The sequence below is a fragment of the Bemisia tabaci genome, chromosome 4 (genome assembly GCF_918797505.1).
Source record: "Bemisia tabaci chromosome 4, PGI_BMITA_v3".
Classification (NCBI taxonomy): Eukaryota; Metazoa; Arthropoda; class Insecta; order Hemiptera; family Aleyrodidae; genus Bemisia; species Bemisia tabaci.
Window position 1 is genome coordinate 1603837 of NC_092796.1, and position 21193 is coordinate 1625029.

Below are 21193 nucleotides of genomic sequence, written 5' to 3' on the forward strand. Positions count from 1 at the left end.
CGTGATTTTGGTTCACTTTTGTATTACGTCGGGCTTTGTATGAAATATCACGAGTATTTTGAAAATATTTTGTTCCGATGGAGGAGGTTGTTTCAGGTCCACAACAGCGGTATCGGCGTACTTGGAGCGCAACTCGGCCCTGCCAACTTGGATTCTGGAAACTCGGAAGCTGGACGTTTGGATTGATTATCCGTGCTCGATGTTTTAAGGGTTATCCGACCCGGGCACTGCCATTCCGAAGAGAGCAGTAAGTCCATTTCTCTATGAGCCATGCCTAGCCCATGTTTTTATTTGTCTCAAGGTTCATCTCAGCATGCGTTTACTGCTCTCGTCACTATCACGGCGGCATTCCTCCTCGCTGCCCCTTCCAAGTTTTTGACGAAGTTAATCTGTCATAAATCCCGGGAAGTTTTTGTCGTTCCACGTTATTTTCCCAAGGTCTCTAAGAACAAAACCAATCAGTATCAAATGAGGCAAGCAAGACGAGAGCAGCGGCCCCACCTCAAGCAACGCTGTTGCCTAGTTTCACAAATCTTCAGATTCTGAGATCTCTAATCCTCTTGATCCCTCTCCTTCACGTAGTTCAGGAACATATAGAAAGACGAGGGTGGGTTTTAAAGTGAGTTTACCGATTTTATAACTTAAAAAGGGCATACGGACAAGAGCGTAGTTGCATGATAATGAGATAAAGCACAAAAATATAACCCGAATATGCGAATAAATGAGGAGGGAATTAAAACATGGGTAAATAAGGCTAAAACATTAAAAACACAAAAAGGCAGGACGTCTCGAGTTGTTACCAGCTCATTTTCAGAGGAAAAAAACACAAAAAAATTAATATAAATAAATTAAAAAATGAAAAAATTAAATATAAAATTAATAATTAATCATTTAAATTAAATATTACTTAGTATATTTTGATTAAAAATTAATTTAATAATTTTTTCATTAATTGGTTTGTTTCTTTTGCAGCGGAAGATGAGCTGGTAACAACTCGAAACTTCCTGCCTTTTTGTGTACTTAATTTTTTGGCCTTGTTTGCCCATGTTTTAATTCCCTCCTTATTTATTCATGATAACAAGTGGGCTCAGGTTATCATTCCATTTTAATTAATTTAGATTGGTCGCTGCAACTGGAGGTGAAGAAGGGGCGTGGAAACTTTACAAAATGGCTCATGCTGAAAATTTTTTTTTTTATTTTTTTTAACGAAATGATTCCGTTTCGGCTGCCCATAACGAAATCAAATCAAATACTGAGTTATTAGCCGATTTTCACCACAGTGATGTATAATGTGTTTTGATTAAAGCATGGCCTGAGTTCGCATATCACCGTAGTGATAATAGGCTAATAGCTCAGTATTTGATTTGATGGTAATTTTTTAAGTTATATATACAAAAATATACAACAGTTAGACCTTTAGGTCGCTATTTTCTTATTCATGCCTTTTGAAGTTTCAATCTTTTTGCCTTATTTTACCCGCGTTTTAATTATTTAATCTGTTGCGCATAAAAACTACCTATATGCAAGAGGAAATTATGAAACCAGCACTAAATCGGACACACCTTCAGCTTTCTGACGAGATCATTTTTTTTCTTTTTCTGTTTTTGAATTTTGTCAGAGCGTTACGGAGGAATCGTTAATTATTTACCACACCCCTGTCCTCCTCCAAACGCACTCCCCTTTCACGCGCTGTGATAGAACATCACACGATCAGAAAATGTCAGTCTTTTAAAATGCATGAAAATGATTTTTACTTGATTGAATACAGACGTAAGTTACTAGTTTTTCGGCATTGAAACGCTTTTCCCACTAAGGAAAATTAATGGCTGTGATCCCGAAAGTAAAAGTGCACGTTCAATATGAACTCATAATTTAGCGGTAATAGTAATCAATAGTGGTGGTATTTTTACCATTTAGCGATCTTTCCTAGTCTGTCGGCAAATTCTTGCACTTTTTACCGCGGTGCAACAACCTATGTACAATTTCGTCTCAGAATCCATGCCCTTAGTGCTATTGAAATGCATCGCGATCCTTTCAAATTTAACTCTAAAAGTAGCACATTGGCTCAAAGCACAAACATTTTTGTTCCGTGAAGAGTGTTAGAGGAATTACCCGATTCAGTTAAAAAATTAGCAGTGACCCGAAATAAAGGAATTTCATGGTTATTGTATTACCTTAAGAATAGAGCCTTTTTGTGTAATTTTGGGATAATGAACTCTTCAAATGAATTAAAATTATATTCTCCTTTTCTTCGCTTCCACGGGTGCTCCTTTTATCCACTGAGTTGTACCCTGCTGCTCTTTATTCAATATCATATCATTTGCTCAACTCATGCTTGCTTTTCAGCTCTCCTCCGCTGCGAACATTCTCTGTCCTCTTGATATTTTAAGGTAGAATCATTCCTTTTACTTTTGAAACAAGTGGTTTCGTAAAAGAATATTTATACACATTTCTACATATCAAAAGGCTGACTTATTTCCTTTTTGTGGGGTTCACTGAAACGTGAATTGAGCTCACCTTTATTTGAATCGGTAATGTATTGTAGAAATCCATCGTTGCAGGTTTCAGAAGAAAGAAAACGTTCATGTTTTATGTTTTACATGGAAGTTTGCAAGATTTGACGTGAAATAACTCTTCAGAAGATTATTGTGACAAGATTGAATCAAATGGGGTTGTAATTACATGACTTTCAGGATGGCAACAATTGTTTAAGGTTTGAACCTTTGCCTTACTTTTTTAATTGCTTATCGAATTTTTTCAACGATACTCAACGTTGACAAAATATACAACGCCAGAATGGCAAATAGTCTCTACGGCTTTTTCTTTTTAATAATATCATACATTGATCTACCAAGAACAGAAAAACAAGAACCATCTAGGTTTTCAGGTGCGATCATGGTTCTCTTCTTTTAAGAAAATATGCAGATAACTCGACAATCGCAAACTCTCCGCGCATTATACATTTAGTTACAGCCAGACATTTTACTTTGTTGACTCGATGGACATCAAATGATTACTTCATATTGAGGATGGTTTAACGACAAGTATACTAACAAAACCATGCCACAACAACGTGACGATACGTTGTGTTGGCGACGGCGTCTGAGTGCAACTATTCGTGTTTGACTGCTATCTGTGCTGCATGTCCGACAAATTGAAGGCGCGCGATCTTTCCTACGCGTGAGTACTAAGCGCCATTCACTAACAACTGCATAAACTGTCACTCACCATATTCAATGATTATTTTTGTTCTTTATTATGTTGGCCTTCCATATTTACGTTGACCTACAATCAGCTTAAAACTCCTTAATCATTAATTTCCATCATGCCGTAAAACAAACAAATTCTACCACTGGTACTACTACTCTTTTCGCTGTCTGTTATCTTCAGTTCCCATTCCATTACGTTCTTCCTCTTTCTTAATTTCGTTTAAAAGACGTATGAGACTAGTGCAGGGAAATAAGACTATTGATAAAAAGCAAATAACAGTAATTTGATGAACATTTGAATAGTTCCCGATGCACATTCGTAGTTTATAATGTTGGCTGAGAAAATACTCACTCATAAATATTTGTGAACACGATTGTGCGCACGTCCTGATTCAAATTAACATTGTTTACGGTTGCGAAAGGCCGTACTAGCATTATATTACTCGGAGATGCTTCTTAATTTTTTAGATCTCCTGCTTGTATTTTTTAGAGTACTCTTAATCTCAAGTCTCATCCCTTCAATCAAAAAATACTCAAAGCTTTGATTAGCCCTAATCTTCGTCTAAATCGGAAACTCGAAGGTTTTGAAAAAAAATGCGGGTGAAAAATTAACAATGACACCCATTATCGTGCTTAAGAGGCTTAGCGCACGGTCATTGAACACATTGAGGGACATTTTCTGTGATTTTGGAAAAAAAAACCATCAGGTAAAATTGAATAGTTTCAGCTTTTTAATTGAATTGAGCTGAAAAGGAAAAATTTCAATATTAAAAATTGAACACCGGTTTCTAGTTCTTTACGTGCAGTTCTTTGAGCCTGTACATGCGAAAAGAAAAAAAAACAAACAAAAATAATTTGTAATGACTTACCCCACTCAGTCTTAAAGAAAATAAGTCAAGGTAGATACCAAAATTTAAGCGTGGTTAAGCTTATACTTGTAGTACTATGATGATGTAATAAAAAATGTATCAGTGCTATCTCATAGACAAAATCCGGAGGAGATGACATACTATGCTACTTGCGAATTCTCTCGCAGGTATTGTTCGCCAAATCGAAAATCCTCGACTTTACAGCAGTAATTTTCCAGTCTCATGATCGACATGTGAGGCTGTGCGTGCCGGGCGGGGACATTAAAACGTTGACATTTCCATATTTCGTGGCGGTAACAGAATCCTGCATGAAAATTGGACGTATTTCTATCAAACGGAACCACGTGCATAAGACATAAGCCCTGAGACCCGTAAGAATATGTGCATAACAGGGCTCACGTCCTAATGCACATAGTTCCGTTTGATAGAAATACGTCCAATTGGACGAGACGCCCCTGCCGGGTCCCCGTGTCTCAAAGGGTTGAGAAGGCGCGGGAATCAGGAAGCCCCCGGAAGAGGGAGAAGCGTGGGACTGACCAGGTGTTTGCGACGCCCCCGCACCCTCCCCGCCCGCTCGCACCCCCCTCGCCCCCCTCGTCCCCGCCTGTCGCGGTTCCCGGCGTCATCGTCGCGATTCCATCGGCAAGTCCCGAACACTTTCCAAAATTGTCGGATTTATTTCGCGCCGTCGTCAGGACTCCAGACGCATCCATCCATCGCCGCGACCGCAATTCTTAAGTGCCTCCCGGAGACAAAAGGAACCGAAAGAAAGACCCGGCGGGGGCCGCGCTGCGCTGTTGGTAAATCGCGCAGAATCAACACTCCGTCATTTTCATTAGTCTTCGCCCGATAAGATTTCGGCGTGATAGGATCTTGACTGGGTCTGTCGCATTGAGAAGATACGACCAAGTAAGCACACAGTGAAAAAAAAAAAAAAAAAAAAAAAAAAAAAAAAAAAAAAAAAAAATTCACTTAGATTCAGTCACAAACTGATTGCGGTAGACGCACGAGTCGTATAGACAGTTAATATATTACGTTAATATATAATAGTATATTACACGACAAACAAGCTCATTCGAGCGCAATTTTCCCTTACAGAGATACGCTGTTTAGCAGAAAATTCAGGTGGCTGCGCTGCACTGATGATGGGTCCAATGGAGAATTTGCATGCAAATTTTTATTGCTTCATCTGAAAGTGCTTAAAGAGCTGATTTCATTGTGTTTTTATAATTTTTGTCTGATATGGGAAATAGGATAAAAATAGACTTGAAAGTGGGAAAATGCACCGCCCAGTGACGGGCCCAACTGGCGGCATTTCCTATTTGAACACACGTATTTTTGCAGATTAGATCATTTTGTCATACCTTCTCCAATTATTGTTCAACTCATGAACCAAGGATATCCTCGTATTCAGTTCACTGAGTAGTTTCTACCTAAACACGAAATTCATCAAATTTCAGACATCTGCAAATTCTCTATTAGACCCGAGACGCGTCTGCAGTTGCCTTCCCAAATGGTCGTAACTAATAACTGCACCAAACAGCGTATCTCCTGAGGGAAAATTGTGCTCGAGTGGGCTTTTTCCCTCTGCATTGAGATTTCCAGTTTTCTGGATTTTTAACGCACGTTGGCTAAAATAATTTCAACTTACTGTTAGATTCAGTGCTCATACACAACCTTGAGCACACTTCCTTGAGTATTTCAGATTGAGTCACCCGCACAGCACGTTTTACGGCAGAGAGATTTCCTTGCTCACGAATGAACGACGATGACTCCTAGAGGAATAAGTCAGCGTTTGAGTAAATTTCTTGGCTCACAAATAATTGACACGGAGTCCGAAAGGAATAAGTCATTGCGTGAGTGAAGTTACCTGTTTTCACGGCAAAGCAGCTCAGTCCCAAAGTTATGTTGACTCAGAATAAAGTTCAATATTGAACATTCCAAAGTCACTCAGAGCCGAAATTATTTTTAAAAATGTAGACTTAACTTTATTAAAATCAACAACAATTTTTTTAAATAAGTTCGGCTGAGAGGAAGCGTCTCCTTTGGCTTATTACAGCTAGATGGCCCAACTTGAAATGATTTTCCTCTCCAAAAAAATACTTTGACAAACATATCAGTTTGGTTCCTTTTTGCTTAGCTCAGAGCAATTGTTTTGTGGTAATTTTACAGAAAAATACTGCCGGCCGTAAAATTTGACCCAAAAACTTTTATTTCCTTCGTGTTTGAGATTCGCTCAGAATTTTTGAAATTTGGCTACGCTGCCGAGGCTTTCAGAAGTATGTCGTGTAGAGCTAAAGAGCCGAACCGGTTAAAAACGTGTTACTGTGTTTTTCGTATCGTCGCTTTCTTCCTCATTTTTAGACACTGCCGAGAGAAGAAAGATGGGGAGGGGAGGGGAGCATGAACTCAATAATGGAGTACGCTCGCCTGCTTCTTAGCTGAAACAATGTTTGAAACCGTTCTTTCTTCTCTTTTCTTCTCTCAATAAACACTTTTCGTTGAATGGTGAATGTCGCGAATAAGACCGAGAGTTTCTGAAGCTCGTACTCCCCGGTCAGGGGTCCATGAAAAAAGGTCTACAATTCGCAATTTATTTGAGAATTTGAGTGGAAATAATTGACTTTGGTGTTCCTGCATGTTTAGGGCTTGAGACTTCTTTTGAAGGAAGTAGGGGGGAGTGTAAACGGCATTTTGATTAAAATTTTACCAAAAAACTTTTTTTTTTCATGTTTCGTAACAAGAATCTCATAAGTCTACAGCTTTTTTCTTGCAATTTCAAAAGGACGTATATTTTTCATTATGTTTCAAAAAATTTTATCACCCTCTTTGTTTGGGCTCTTCATGTCTACTCATTTTGATTCAGATCATGCCTAGGTATTGTCCTGTATGTAAGCTGTCGTAGCTTTGCTATGCAGAACGTTACAATCATACGCAACAGGCATCCAACGTAAAAATTAGGGATTTCACGACATCAACGATAAAGAATGAGTAATGGATGCGATTATCAGCGGAACAGTTTGAGATGGAAAAGTCGTTTTATATTTTTAAAAAGGGTAAAGGGAAAATAAGAATAAGAAAGGGTGAAAATAATAATGGAAAGAATAATAATATCTCCAAATTAAAATTTTCTGACGACCAACATGATAAGTTTACTCAGTCATAAACTCCTTATTTGCTACCTCCTATAACTTCTCTTTGTTCGTCTATTTGTCCTGAAGAGGACGTGGACGTTGCAATGAATTATATTGAATCTCCTCGCAAATAAAATAAAAAAATAAGTATCTTTTTAAGTAATAATCCTCATTTTCTGTGTTTTCTCAACTAACGGCAGCTGAACTGCTTCAGTGACAATGTTTTTACTCCCTGTTTTGGCCTTTGACATTATACAGGGTTATTCAAAAGTTACGCACCACTGGCCATAACTTTAGTTCTAATTATGATATCGATTTGCGGTTTGTGGCGTCCTCCCTCATATCGAGGGGGAAACTTTTTGAGGTACTTTTCAGTTCTTCACCCCCCCAGGGGGAGGGGGGGCGGGGGGCAACTCAAAAATTTCAAATGGCAACCCCCATCATGTGATACATCGTTGGAAAGAGCATGAGAAAAGAAAATTTTTGGCGCAAACCGGAAGTCAATCTGACCCCCCTGTCAAAAGTTAGGGGGGTCCAAAGGTTATTTAGGGGGTCCGTACCTTCATTTTTTAGAGTAGCTTCGGCGGCTCTTGGACATACCGTTTCTCTTTTCAAAGAGTCCTCGAATACTCCAAGTCTGATACCGAAGTCTTCATATTGCCCCCGGGCCACCACAGCCCCCCCGTAGGAGGGGATGGGCCTGTTACAATGAAACATTGCATTAAAATGCGAAAAGTCACAGAAGAGTTTCAAACTTAGCATCAAATCCGAGTGGAACTTCTTGCCAATGTTAGCGCAAACGCAGCCTGCGACTTTAAAGTGAGTTTTCAAAACTCTTAGCCCCCTGCCCCCCTCATTTTTGGTTGCAGAGCGGGTAAAAACCGGGAAATTCACTACGAATAATGCCCGAAACTAATGTCCAACTTGAGGAGGACCCTTGAAACGTTGCGATCAGTCGGAGCATTGAAGTACAAGGACTGCCACCCCCTTAAAGAACGGAAACATCCAAAACACCCCCGCTGCCCCCCTCATATTTCGTTGCGGAGCGGGTAAAAATCGGGAAAATCGCCAGAAATGATGCCCCGGTTCTTACCAGCTCTGCAACGAAAAAAGAGGGGGGCAGCGGGGGTTTTATGGATGTTTCCGTCCTTAAAGTGGGCGGCAGTTCCTGTGTTGCAGTTCTCCGACTGAGCGCAACGTTTCAAGGGTTCTCGTCAAGTTCTACAGTGGTTTCGGGCATCATTTCTGGCGATTTTCCCGGTTTTTACCCGCTCCGCAACGAAATATGAGGGGGGCAGCGGGGGTGTTTTGGATGTTTCCGTTCTTTAAGGGGGTGGCAGTCCTTGTACTTCAATGCTCCGACTGATCGCAACGTTTCAAGGGTCCTCCTCAAGTTGGACATTAGTTTCGGGCATTATTCGTAGTGAATTTCCCGGTTTTTACCCGCTCTGCAACCAAAAATGAGGGGGGCAGGGGGCTAAGAGTTTTGAAAACTCACTTTAAAGTCGCAGGCTGCGTTTGCGCTAACATTGGCAAGAAGTTCCACTCGGATTTGATGCTAAGTTTGAAACTCTTCTGTGACTTTTCGCATTTTAATGCAATGTTTCATTGTAACAGGCCCATCCCCTCCTACGGGGGGGCTGTGGTGGCCCGGGGGCAATATGAAGACTTCGGTATCAGACTTGGAGTATTCGAGGACTCTTTGAAAAGAGAAACGGTATGTCCAAGAGCCGCCGAAGCTACTCTAAAAAATGAAGGTACGGACCCCCTAAATAACCTTTGGACCCCCCTAACTTTTGACAGGGGGGTCAGATTGACTTCCGGTTTGCGCCAAAAATTTTCTTTTCTCATGCTCTTTCCAACGATGTATCACATGATGGGGGTTGCCATTTGAAATTTTTGAGTTGCCCCCCGCCCCCCCTCCCCCTGGGGGGGTGAAGAACTGAAAAGTACCTCAAAAAGTTTCCCCCTCGATATGAGGGAGGAAGCCACAAACCGCAAAACGATATCATAATTAGAACTAAAGTTATGGCTAGTGGTGCGTAACTTTTGAATAACCCTGTATTATTTACTTATTTTATGAAGAAATTTCAAAATCATTTCAAAAGAAGACTTATAAAACTTGAGACTTCGCTCAGCAGGCTTCTCATTCTGCGGGACGTTTTTCATCCTTCGATATTTGCCAGCAAAAAACGCCTTCAATTGTGAAAGTATACTACAAACAACTCGAGAGTTGTAATAGTTGCATACTTGATCTACAGGCAGGCACTCTCGCGGGTTCTGTAAAACTGCAAATGCTGAAATCCGACGGCGGCGTAAGTCCGCAATCACATATCTCGTTTGCGGTGTCCGAAAATATCTGTCTCTATGTTATGTTTTTAAAGGAGAACAAATCGACATCATTCCTTGAAGTTTTTGCAGAATTTTCGTCACACACAGAGAGGAAAAATCACGACAGTTTTAAAGTATTGCCGTTGAGTAGTTTATCCCTTCCATTTTCCTTGGGTCAACAAAACTGCTCAACCCTCGAAAAAAAGAAAGATACCACTTTATGAAAATAAGGAGAGTAAAAAAAAAATCATAGGGACAGGGTGGATGGATTGAAAATAAATATGAAAACGATATTTTCCTGACTTCTTTCACTTTAATACGTTATTCACATTACAAAAGTAGGTACAAATTATAGTTATTTGACACATAAGATTACTTAGGCATCCAACAACATTCTATTTTCAAGAAAGGTGATAATTAAAATAAGTCACCTCCATAATTAGCAAAAGCGCAATTATTTGTTATCACTTTATTAAAGAAGCTTAGCACGTTAAATTTGAGTCAAGGTGTTTAGTGTCAATTGAAATATTCCAAAGTCAAACACTGAAAAACAAAATTAAGTGAAATCAAGTGCTCAGTATTAGGGTGCCATAATAGCAGTTATCAATTTAAATAAAGTCATTCTAGTCCATGTAAATATTATCTTTTCATTTTCAATAAAATAAAAACGTTCTTAAAGTTTATATATTATCATGGAATGCTTAATTTAACTCAATTTTTTTCGATGTAACTTTTGATAACGAGCGGGATAGTATTGTTTTTGGTTAATTAATGTTATTCAAAAACCATTGAATAATGTTGCATTCATGCGCAAAACATGTACGACTGACTTATTTATGATTTTTTGGTCACAGTTTTATGCTAGATGGCCTTGAAAAATTCTGTACCATCAAAAGTTGACAAAACTTGGAGTTTTGAATCTTCTTCGTGTGTTCCCTCAAATGAAGAAAACTTGAAGCTCCTAACTCTAAATTTTATCAACATCGGACGTATTTGTGGCATAATCAAGAAAATTTAAAAAGCAAAAAATCCTCATAAATATAATCACTGGGCACATTATCTGCATCTGCAAATAAAGTATAGAACGTGGTAGAAAAAAGTAGAAATTGATACAAAACCATAGGCAGCAAATAAATCAGGACCACCTAACAGCGATCAGATCATAATCATATTGACTAATCAACTTATTTGACTAAAGAGTTAATAAATTACTTACATAGTCCGTAATGATAGGTCATTATAATACATTATATAAATAAAAAAACAACAAAAGAAACATACAAAAAAAGTTTTTGGATTATTTAAGGAGAGCAAAAAATATTCTGTCTTTCAAACCAGGCCTCTTCATGCTATAGATTACTCTGTAGTTTTTGGTGCATCAGTCCTGAGATGCTTAGTTTAAATTACGATCATTTTTCGTGTTCTTTTCTGATAATCTCAAAAGCGAGATCCCATGGAGATTCTCTTCCTGTATACTAAGATACAGTGCGAAATGAAAACAAGGGCCCATTCTTTCCACCACAATGTTACAAAAGCTCTAGGAGTATACTGATGGCCATAGGAAATTCAAAAAGCAGCAGTGAATTTACTTAACAAAAAAGAATGGATTACGACTTCAAATCATACTTAACATTCTTTCATTTTGGAGAGCAAGAGGCAGAAAAGATGAAACGGCACAAAATGTACAAAACAAAACAAATACGAAATGTAGGAAGATCATTGTAAAAATTATGAGAGGGTTCTGTCTGGAGTTTCGCAAGCGTTTTACGCTCACCTATATAAAAGAAAATAAATAAAGCAAAAAGAGACAAATAGTTTGTTTCCAAAGAGAGATAGCCAAAAATACTGTCGAATCCTCGGTCCTCTCCCAACATTATTTACAGTCTGTGTACAATTTGACCTACGCTTCCTGATACCACAAATTTCCATTAACGAGCTTAAGACCTGCAAATTTTGCTTATTTAAAGAGTTACCCTCACAATTCTCTCAAAACAACCCTTCAATCTATCATGTGTGCAATACACGCATGCAGCGGTAGAGCTTGTTGCATTAGGCAACAAATGAAGGGGTTTCTCTGAATAACTGCTGTGAAGGATGGCGTGTGAGTAGGCAAGATTCGCGGGTCCTCATGCTCTCTTTCCGTCGAGACTTGGGAGGAACTTGAGATAGCTGCCGGGCAGCCGAAAGGCGCTTCATTTCTTCGCGGTGCCGCCATTGACCAGGGCGGCCGGCGGGGTGGGCCTCTGACCGCTGCTGTTCCGCGCCATCGTCTTCTTCTGCTTGTTCTCCGACTCCTCCTCAAAGGACATCTGCGAGTGGATGCACTCCAGGGACTGTTGCTGCTGTTTCTTCTGCCCGACGGAAGAGCGGGCCAACCGCGGGGACTTGGCAATGCGGGGCTCTCGTTTGTTCATCTGCTTCTCGACCCAGCGCAGCATGGTCAGAACAGCATCGGGTCCAGCGAGACGGTAATCGGCCGCCGTCTTGACCGTGGGCGAGGAATCCACTCGGAAGGTGATGGCGATACCCTGGAGAGCGAGCATGGCGTCTTCGTTACCAGCGTAGATAACCCGGACCCGCTCTGACCAGTCGACACCGTACATGGTGCGCAGGATGTGGATGGAGGCCCGGCCTTGGTCCCACTTGACCGGGGGCTTGGCCTCGATGGCCAACTGCCCGATGTGCGGCTCGAAGCCGGCCGCCTTGAACAGCTCCGTCGCCTTGTTGACGATGTCGTCGCGCATGTTGAGCGGGGTCTCTCGGTAGTGGAATGTGAGGAGGAGGCCCTTGTTCTCGATCCAGGCCCCCTCGCGACAGACCTCGTCCTGGAGGGAACGCATGAGCTCGCGCAGTTTCTCCGCGTACTCGTGCGGCACCGGGTGGATGAACTTGGTGCCGTCCGGGTGGAGGATCTCCAGACCGTGGGAACCGGCGTAGGTCACGTTCTCGATGCCGACCATCTTCTTGACGTTCTCGAGGCTTCGCCCGGAGATGACGGAGATGTTCACGTCGGGCATGTTGGTGAGCCGCTCGAGGACGCGCTTCGTTTCGTCGGACATGACGGCCAAGTCAGGATGGGAGGTCAGGTGGGTGAGGGTACCGTCGTAGTCGAGGATGAGGCTGAGCTTGCAGATTCGGTCGATGTGGCCGTGGAGGTACATGTCGAAATCGTCGAGGGTGAGTTGGAGGGTTTTCGTGGTCAAGGGATCTTTATCTTCGTCGTCGAGGGCGCCCATGGAAGCGAGGAAGGAGTTCATCCAGTGGTTCACGTCCCAGATCTCCTCACGATGGCGGAGTTGGATCATGCGGAGCTCACGTTCCTCGAGGGGCATGTGGAGGGCGCGGTGGATGACCTCGGCGCAGTCGTTGATCTCGTAGGGGTTGACGACGAGGGCCTCGTGCATCATGCCGCCGGCGCCGGCGAAGGGGGAGAGGATGAGGACGCCGGGGTCGCGGATCTGGCAGGCGACGTACTCTTTGGCGACGAGGTTCATGCCGTCACGGAGCGGGGTGACGAGGGCGACGGCGGCGTCCCGGTAGAGGGCGGCCAGCTGCTCCTGGCTGATGGTGCCGTAGATGTAACGGATCGGCGACCAGTTCGGCTTGGAGAAGCGCCCGTTGATCCGCCCGATCATCTGGTCCATCTCGTCCTTCAGCTGACGGTACTCCCGCACGATCGTCCGCGATGGCACCGAGACCTGGAGCAGTGTCACCTTCTCGATGTATTGAGGGTACTTCTCCAAAAGACGCTCGAACGCCAAGATTCGGTGCACTAGACCTGCAATGACACATACAATTATGAGAATCTTTCACTAACTACTCTTTCACATGCTACGCAATGTATCTTGTAATATGATAGTTTAATTTCTGCCCTCTTTCCCCTCTTCCTCTCCCCCCTCTCATTTTGAAGAGAGTGTTATTTCCTTTTTTCACATGCCGAGAGTAGAAGAGACCCTTTTTCAAGAAAATAACCGAAAACGGAAAAATCAGAAGTGGCTAAAATATAAAAGGTCGCAATTGAGGCAGTAATAAAGGAGAACTTTTTGAAGCCACTTTCAGTGATAACCTTAAGGTAATCGGTCGATCTTTTTCTTCATTTTAAGCAGAAAATTCAATTATCAAAGCTTATTTCTAAGACAAGCGCGACAAGAGATGTAACAGAGATCCTCCCGTTCCCGGGGAAGTTTTCAGGAATTCACGGATAAAATCTTATTTTCCCAGTAAACTTCGGCAAAGAAACACAGACACACAAGCACATGCACATTCACAAGGTAATCACTCACAACTACCGGAATTTTCCAGTGACGAACCCTGGAATTCCAGTTCCCATTCCTAGCACTTTACCATCGCAAAAAACTTTGATACATAGGTACGACTGACTAAATTTAATTAACACTAGTTTCTCTCGGAACTGCACAGAGAAAGAAACTTCGTGCGTGGGACCCGAAGTTGAGGTCATATGGATCTCTGAAGTTTTCGGATCTAAAAACTTGAGGTCCAGCTGTCGAAGTTCGGATCAGACATCTGAAGTACTTCGATGTATACCGAAGGGTCCGGGTCACACATCTGAAGTACTCCGGTACATACCGAAGTGCCTCGATGTCTGACCCGAATATCGGCTGCTGGACCTAATGTTTTCGGATGCGCGATCAGAAAACTTCAGAGATCCATATGACCTCAACTTCGGGTCCCATGCACGAAGTTTTTTTCTCCGTGTGCAGGGTGGGATTAGCGCATTACCTTTGGTGTAGTCCAGACGGTCGACCCCGAGGATGACCTTGACGGATTCTGTGTCCTTGATGGAGACGGGGGCGGCTTCGGCGAGCTGGACGAAGCGCTCGTACGGGATCCCGATGGGCAGCGCTTTGACGTGGATCGTCCGCCCGGCCAACTCCACGAGCATCCCGCTCCGGTCCACGCGGCAGCCCAGCCGCCGGCAGCAGCAGTCGATGAAGTTAAGGCAGTAGTCCTCAATGTGGAAACCAACGAAGTCGTTCGCTGAAAACAGATGCGGCTTTTTAGTCTAGCGATACCAACCTCTCCGACTAACAATTCCCGAGAGATGTTCCCATAGAGTTCCCATAGTAATGTAAATGGGAGAGCTGGCGCCATGTTCTGCTCGACGAGTTCCGAGCCCGGTGTGCGCCGAGCTTCGGTCACTTTTTCATTACATGTTCGATCCGAAATGGTGGTGTGGAATCCGTTGTAATTCCTATCTCCTTTGTTTACATGGCCGGGTACCCGTGTATCGAAATAATCGATGTGTATCGAAAAAGTGACCCGGCGTCACACAGGAGTCTCGGAATTCGGGCCCCGAAAAATGCCTAGAAGTAGCGCCAGCCCTCTTACTTACATTACGACCCTATGTACTCTATGGATGTCTATCAAACATCAGAAGGGAAGTTTTGGAGGGGCAATGTCTGAGCAGGGTGGCATGAAACGTAGGAAAGAAATGAAACCTTGGAAATAGCAGAGAAATATTTCATGAAATTTTACAAGGCTGTGAAAATATTTTTCAGGGGCTAAAGTATGCAACCCGCACTCAAACACACACAAATAGAAGAGAGTCACATTTTTTACATTTTGCAAAACATGAAAGGGAAGGGATATTTTTCAATATTTTCCATAAATTTCTGAAATATCATGAAATATTTCACGTGGAATTGCGACATTTTATTTTTCATGAAGTTTTGCCAACCTGTGTCTCGGCTTCCTGGGGCTAGTCCTTACTAGGTTTATTTAGTTTTGTCTCTTTAGGTATTGAAATTTAAGATGTTTAAAGGAAAATTCGATTTTAAAATTAAGATATTAGACTTTAGGAGCATCGGAAAGATATTCAGGGTCATCTGTGAGGGAATTATTTCCTATGTTCTACATTTTCAATCTTGTTAAAAGTTTTTTATTGCTTTGTGCTCGGAGCAATGATAATACGCTCAATATTGAATGAAAAATAAAAACGGGAGCGATTTCCTCTTGTTGAATCATTTATAACCCTGGTAAGAATTGGCGATAGGAGCTGCGTTTCAAAATACCATAGGAGTTCTTATAGCCGACTAAAGAAGGCTATTGAAAATCATATAGCTGGCTGTAGAAAGCGGAGCAAATCATATAGCCGGGCTATACGAAGCTATAAAAAATTATACAGTCGGGATATAGTTCCTATCGCCGGACTTTACACTTAATCGCCATTGGCTATAAAAGGCTATACGAAATTGTGTAGAAATTCGTGTGCTTTGGAAATAATTAAGTTTGATATGGAACTACCTTAATAACACACGTTATATTTTCCTTTAAGACGTTTTTTTTTCATCAATTAAAATGAGAATAATCCATACAGAGTGTGCAAACATTTCAAAGTCATGAGTTGAAAAACGCTGACTCCGCGAGATTAAACATTAGAGCCTAACACAAAGCGGAGCAGCGACGCACTGGCGCCTACAAACCTAACAGGGATACTTCACGCATTGCGCAATGCGTGAAGTATCCCTGTTAGGTTTGTAGGTGCCAATGCGCCTTTCGCGCTTTCTGCCCGCCCGCTGCGCCGCAGCGTGCCACGGCGTCTGAAGAAACTATTTCACACCAGAGGTATTGCACAGTATCATAAGAAATTGAAGGCGCTCCAACATATTAAGAATGTCAGGCATCCTTCAAAAGTACGGAACGTTCCTCGCAAAATAAATCAAGATACTACGGCACAAAAATAGAGCGGTGGTCCAAAAACTAACTAAGGCCTAGTATCCGTATTTAGTAACGTTTAGCATAAACTTTATCGTCTGGCTGTTGCTTAGTCGCCATCGGCCATAAAAGGCTAAAAGAAATTGTACAGCCGGCTACAGAAGCAATTGGAAATCTTACAGCCGGCTTTACGTCTATAGTATTTTGGAACACAGATTCTACTGCCAATTTTTACCAGGGAAACTATGTTATCTTGTGAATTCATCGTGTACCTACTGAAAAAGCAAGCATTTGAATTAATGATATCCTGGAAAGGGTATAATTTGTACTAGGTCAATCGCAACTCAAAACACTTACCCAATATTCCCTGCAGAATTTGGTCGTCCCAGGGGAAGAGCCTCATGATATCCCAGGATGGGAAAGGAATGTGCAAGAAAAAGCCGAGTTTGCACCGCAAATTCTCTTCATCACAAACCTAGAATCAACAAAACTTACTTAAGTCCCACATATTTTTTCAAACATAAAAGTGTCGACACGGTAATTTATTAGGTATAGAGAAGAAATTGGTTAAATTTTAAATCTACAGGATCTTATTAGATTTTCGAAAATATTTAACTTAACGGATTTGGGAGCTTAATGCAGTAATAGTGACAATTTTGTTGTTTAAAAGAAAACCAAGTTTGAACTTGAACAATTGATCTCAAAACTACTCATTATTTTGTAAAACATAGTGAATTTAAACAATTAATAGAAAATTTGAAGCGTAGAGTTTAAACTATCGACATTTAAGACAAACTGGTTTTTTAAATCAGCATTCCATGTAAAATACTGAGAATGAAGTAACCTTTACAAAACCTGGAAAATTGGTGAATTCATTAATGAAATCAAACTTTCCTTACGATTTTTTTCATCCCTTCTTCTCCCACGAAAGTCCTCTCTCTCCCTCCTACTCTACTTCAAGACAATTTGTCAAGCAGTCCTGGACCAGACCCCTCCTCCCCAAAAACCTAACGTCATCTTTTTGTTCGGTAGACAAAAAATCAGGACTATTCTCCAATGTTGCCACATTTCCGCTGAAAATGTTAGATTTACTCGGTTACTATTGAGCATTTGATCGAGAATATCAGGGAGTACCGTCAAGAATCAGCGGAATTTAAAACCGAATCTGTTATTTTTGTGGGTGAAAAGCTAATACCGTAGGTAGCTTTTGGAACCTTGGAATGAAGATTCGCTCTTTTGTCTAAGACACGACGATTTATGGACCGTTCTATGCCTATTTGCTCGCGATACGCAAACAGAATAGTTTCGCATGAGGTGCGTCCGATTCATGCTTGGTTCAATCACCCAGCCGACTTTTGATTTGAGTATACGTGCCACTTGGCAGTCGAGAAAATCAGCGCTGCAAGGTGCCGAACTTAATGCACGCACGACGACCTAAAACGCGGTCGATGGCGGTCATCTTGGCAATGGCGGCATCGTCGAATTCGTCCCCGCGAGCAGTGGCGAGACGTGAATGATCGATTATCGATATTTCTCCATTTGAAGCTATGGTAAAGAATCGATAACTGAGGCGTTCACTGCGAACACCCTGTTTATCGATCCTTTCCCATAGGTTTAAATGGCAAATCAATCGATATATCGCAAAGCACGCCACGCCACTGCTCGCGAGAGGGTCTCGCCCGGAGTTTGACCCTCGCCTTAGGATCGACGAAAAAACTCGACTTTTTTCACGAGCTTATCGCCTTCACAAACATTGACAAATATGTTATCAGCGAATCGGTTGATAGGTCAATGGATACCGGGAGCCATGTCGCTCGTTCGACTTATCCGAAACGTGTTTATCCACCGTTTCCGGCCCGTGTTTACAAAGTGAAAGCTGGATGTAAATATTTTGCATCTCGTTAGAGACCCTCGCTTTCGTATTTGCAACGCTTTCAGTTTGTCTTTGAAAAAGATGTGCGTTTTCAGTTTTAAAAGACTGCTAGTCAAGGTTAGCACTATTTGACAGCAAGTCGTATGGATCGTATTCGATAGTGGTTCGATGTATCGTTTGGTTCAAAACAATAGAACATAACCTCGAACGAAAATTTTAGGACTTAAGTAGGAAAAGCTGAAAACGAGAAAAATCCTAACAATCTCACTTTTCATTGCCATTTTATACTCATAAGAATTAAAAATCCATCACAAGAGATCCGTTCCGTCAGATTCCTGACTTTTAAGGCTATGTTTACATGTTGAACCAATCGGAATTGATACAATCTCACCTGCTTGATGTGTCGAATCCGATCCATGTTCTCCCAAATTAAATTTCTGCGATTTTGCAATTAATTTTTTATGTTCAGACTGCCTAAGTGCGTGGATAAATTCTCCTTGTAAAGTGTCGGGTCATTTTATACTTGGGTATATGGATTTATAAATTAAAATTTATCTCGAAGTTGCTCGTTACTATATAAAATAACTTCGCATTGCGTTTGGAACGCTCCCAATTGAACAGTAAAGAAGGTGAGTTTCCACTTTTAATGAACTGATCGTCAAAGTTAGACTTATATACCGGCGGGGCAGATTTTCTGCCGACTTAAAATTCGGAGTTATTTACACGCTATTTCTGACGTTAACTTTACATTAATGCGTAAAAAATCCCCTGTAAAAATTGTGAGTCACTTCCCGGTTTACCGAAGGATATTTATCACAAATGTGCTAATTCTTGTACTATAAAATTCAAAAAATTGATAGAAAAGGTGAGGCTAAAATTTTTAATATTGCTACTCTTTGAGAATCGGCAACTGGCAGGATTCTCTGAATCAAATCACAATAAATCAGTGAAAATCAGGCACATTTTCAAAATTTGGTAAGTCTTAAAATTGACTATTATTTCGTCTATACATTTAGCTGAATGCCTGATTTGACAGATTGCCTGCGATTGGCAAAACATTGTAAAGCAAAGATGATTCTAAAAATTTCTCATCAGTGAAAATCCTTGAATATCTATGTAGTTCATAATCAGTCGGTTCGAAAGTCAAATTGGCTCTAAAGAATGAATCAACTCACTTTAATTAATTTATGAATCACTCAAATTTTACAATGTTTTCCTTCTTCGATACGCTGCACTTGAAACTTGGCGAGAAAAATCAGCGCATCGAGATGACCCCTCATTATAAACTACGCCGAGGCAGTAAGTCAAGTGCGCAATCTGGCCCAGGTAGACCTTGAGTTATTTAGTTTTACTCTCTTGTCTCCCTTATTGGTAATTTTTTTTTTTCTTTTAAATTTTTGGGCGCTAGTACTCGCCTCATAAGCTTATTTTCCCTTTGTTTTTACTAATTTATTTTTCTTGTTTCATTTACTACCTATCAAGGCCTGTAATTTAAGACAAAAAATATATGAGTTTTTGATCAGTAAACTGTAATTATTAGAGCTTTTTCTTTTGTCAAGAGATTCTTGACTTCACCAATCTGTTTTAAAAAAATATTTGCAAATCCGTCAACCTCTAAATTATTACAAGATCTGAATCACCCCGAAAAGTCTATTGCATTAGCTATTTTTGTGCATTTTTCATAGTGTTATCTACAGATCTAGGTGTATTGGTAGAAATTCTGAGAGCATCTCGTGTGAAACCCACACGCAAGGAAATAAATGAAAGACAAACCTGACGGATGGTTGTGGCCGCGGTGAAAAGTTGGTAGTCATGGATCCAAACTACGGGCAGAGTCTCAGTTTTTCCCTCCTCGTCAAGCTCCTTCAAGATTCGCCTCAAAGCGTCCAGGGTTGCTTTCGCGAATAAGTCGTTCACTCTGCAGTATGCCTACAAGTTGACAAAGGAATAAAGAAAAATTTCATTTTGAATTTTTGAATTCATGAGAAACAGTTATTTGGTGGAAATGAATTAGCGCATTTGCATTCTGAGAGAAGTTTTCAAAGGTCTCAATCCAATTTTTCTTATGAATCCCCGAAAGAGATTTTAATTTACTTTTAAGGACATTAAACTGCACTGCTCGTCATATCCATACGTGTAGCTAAAACATTTGAATGTGTATAAGCATGGAGAAAAAAAAAGAATTTTTTTTTGCATTTCGGGCATCTTGGATTTTTTTGATGACGTAGGTCGGTACGGACGATTTTCATCATCGAATTTCTTGGAAATGGTGTATTTCATGGAAAAAATTCATCCTATATAAAGTGTTAGAAATAATATGATGTAAGCAAAAAAAGCGGACGTATGGTCCATTTTTCATACTTCAGATTCCGGATTTTGCTAAGGTACCTATACCGGCCTATGTTACAGGGTAAACAATCAAGATGCAAACACTTCATTTTCTCTCTATGGTGTATAAGAAGGGGGAAAGGACCCATTTACTTCTCAAGAGGATCTAATTGGTATTTAACAGCTATATGTATAAGGTCACAGCTGTCTGTGGGAGGAGGGCCATCAGTTCTCTGAGGTTTCAGCCCCCCTCCCTCCCTTCAACTAGGTATTTGGCCATAAATGGTCCTCTGAGGAGTTTAAAATAGATGTTTCATCTTTAATTGTCATCCTGGCGCATGAAAGGAAATTTTCGCTTCTTTATAGAATATTAATGACTTAATGACTTATGTGAAACCAATTATCATCTTGCCCAAGACATCCAACTATACAGTTACCAATCTAAATGAGCGTTTAAAAATGTGACATTTTTTACAAAATCTATTTGAGGCAAGGTAAAAAATTAAAATTTCTCACCTTCCAAGTATCTGCTTGAAACACGGCTCTGTCGGGCATAGAGTGAAACAGAGGCCAAAACGTTCCGTTACAACATCCATTGTAATAAGCTTCGAACTCGTTTTCGTCTACATTCACTGGAATAATCTGTAAATCAAGGTATTATAGGATAACCTTCTTTCTCTAATATTTTGACGATACATCGTAATTTCATAGCCTGGAATCCATCTCTCTTAAAATGTATTAGTTTTAAGGGCCATAAATGAGAATGGCCAAGCA

At 40.9% G+C, this 21193-nt stretch overlaps 1 protein-coding gene across 2 annotated transcripts in view; it reads right to left on the minus strand.

The window, feature by feature from the left end:
• Positions 1-9836: 9836 nt before the first annotated feature.
• The window catches only part of LOC109031271 (uncharacterized), a 34925-nt gene continuing 23568 nt past the window's right edge, over positions 9837-21193 (minus strand). For both annotated transcript variants that reach the window (XM_072299130.1, XM_072299131.1), the window contains exons 4-8: positions 20936-21061; positions 19865-20020; positions 16576-16693; positions 14284-14541; positions 9837-13321 (exon numbers count right to left, since the gene is read on the minus strand). In XM_072299130.1, the coding sequence (XP_072155231.1) occupies positions 11736-13321; positions 14284-14541; positions 16576-16693; positions 19865-20020; positions 20936-21061 (2244 nt within the window). In that variant the 3' untranslated portion in view covers positions 9837-11735. The remainder of the gene's footprint in view (positions 13322-14283; positions 14542-16575; positions 16694-19864; positions 20021-20935; positions 21062-21193) is intronic.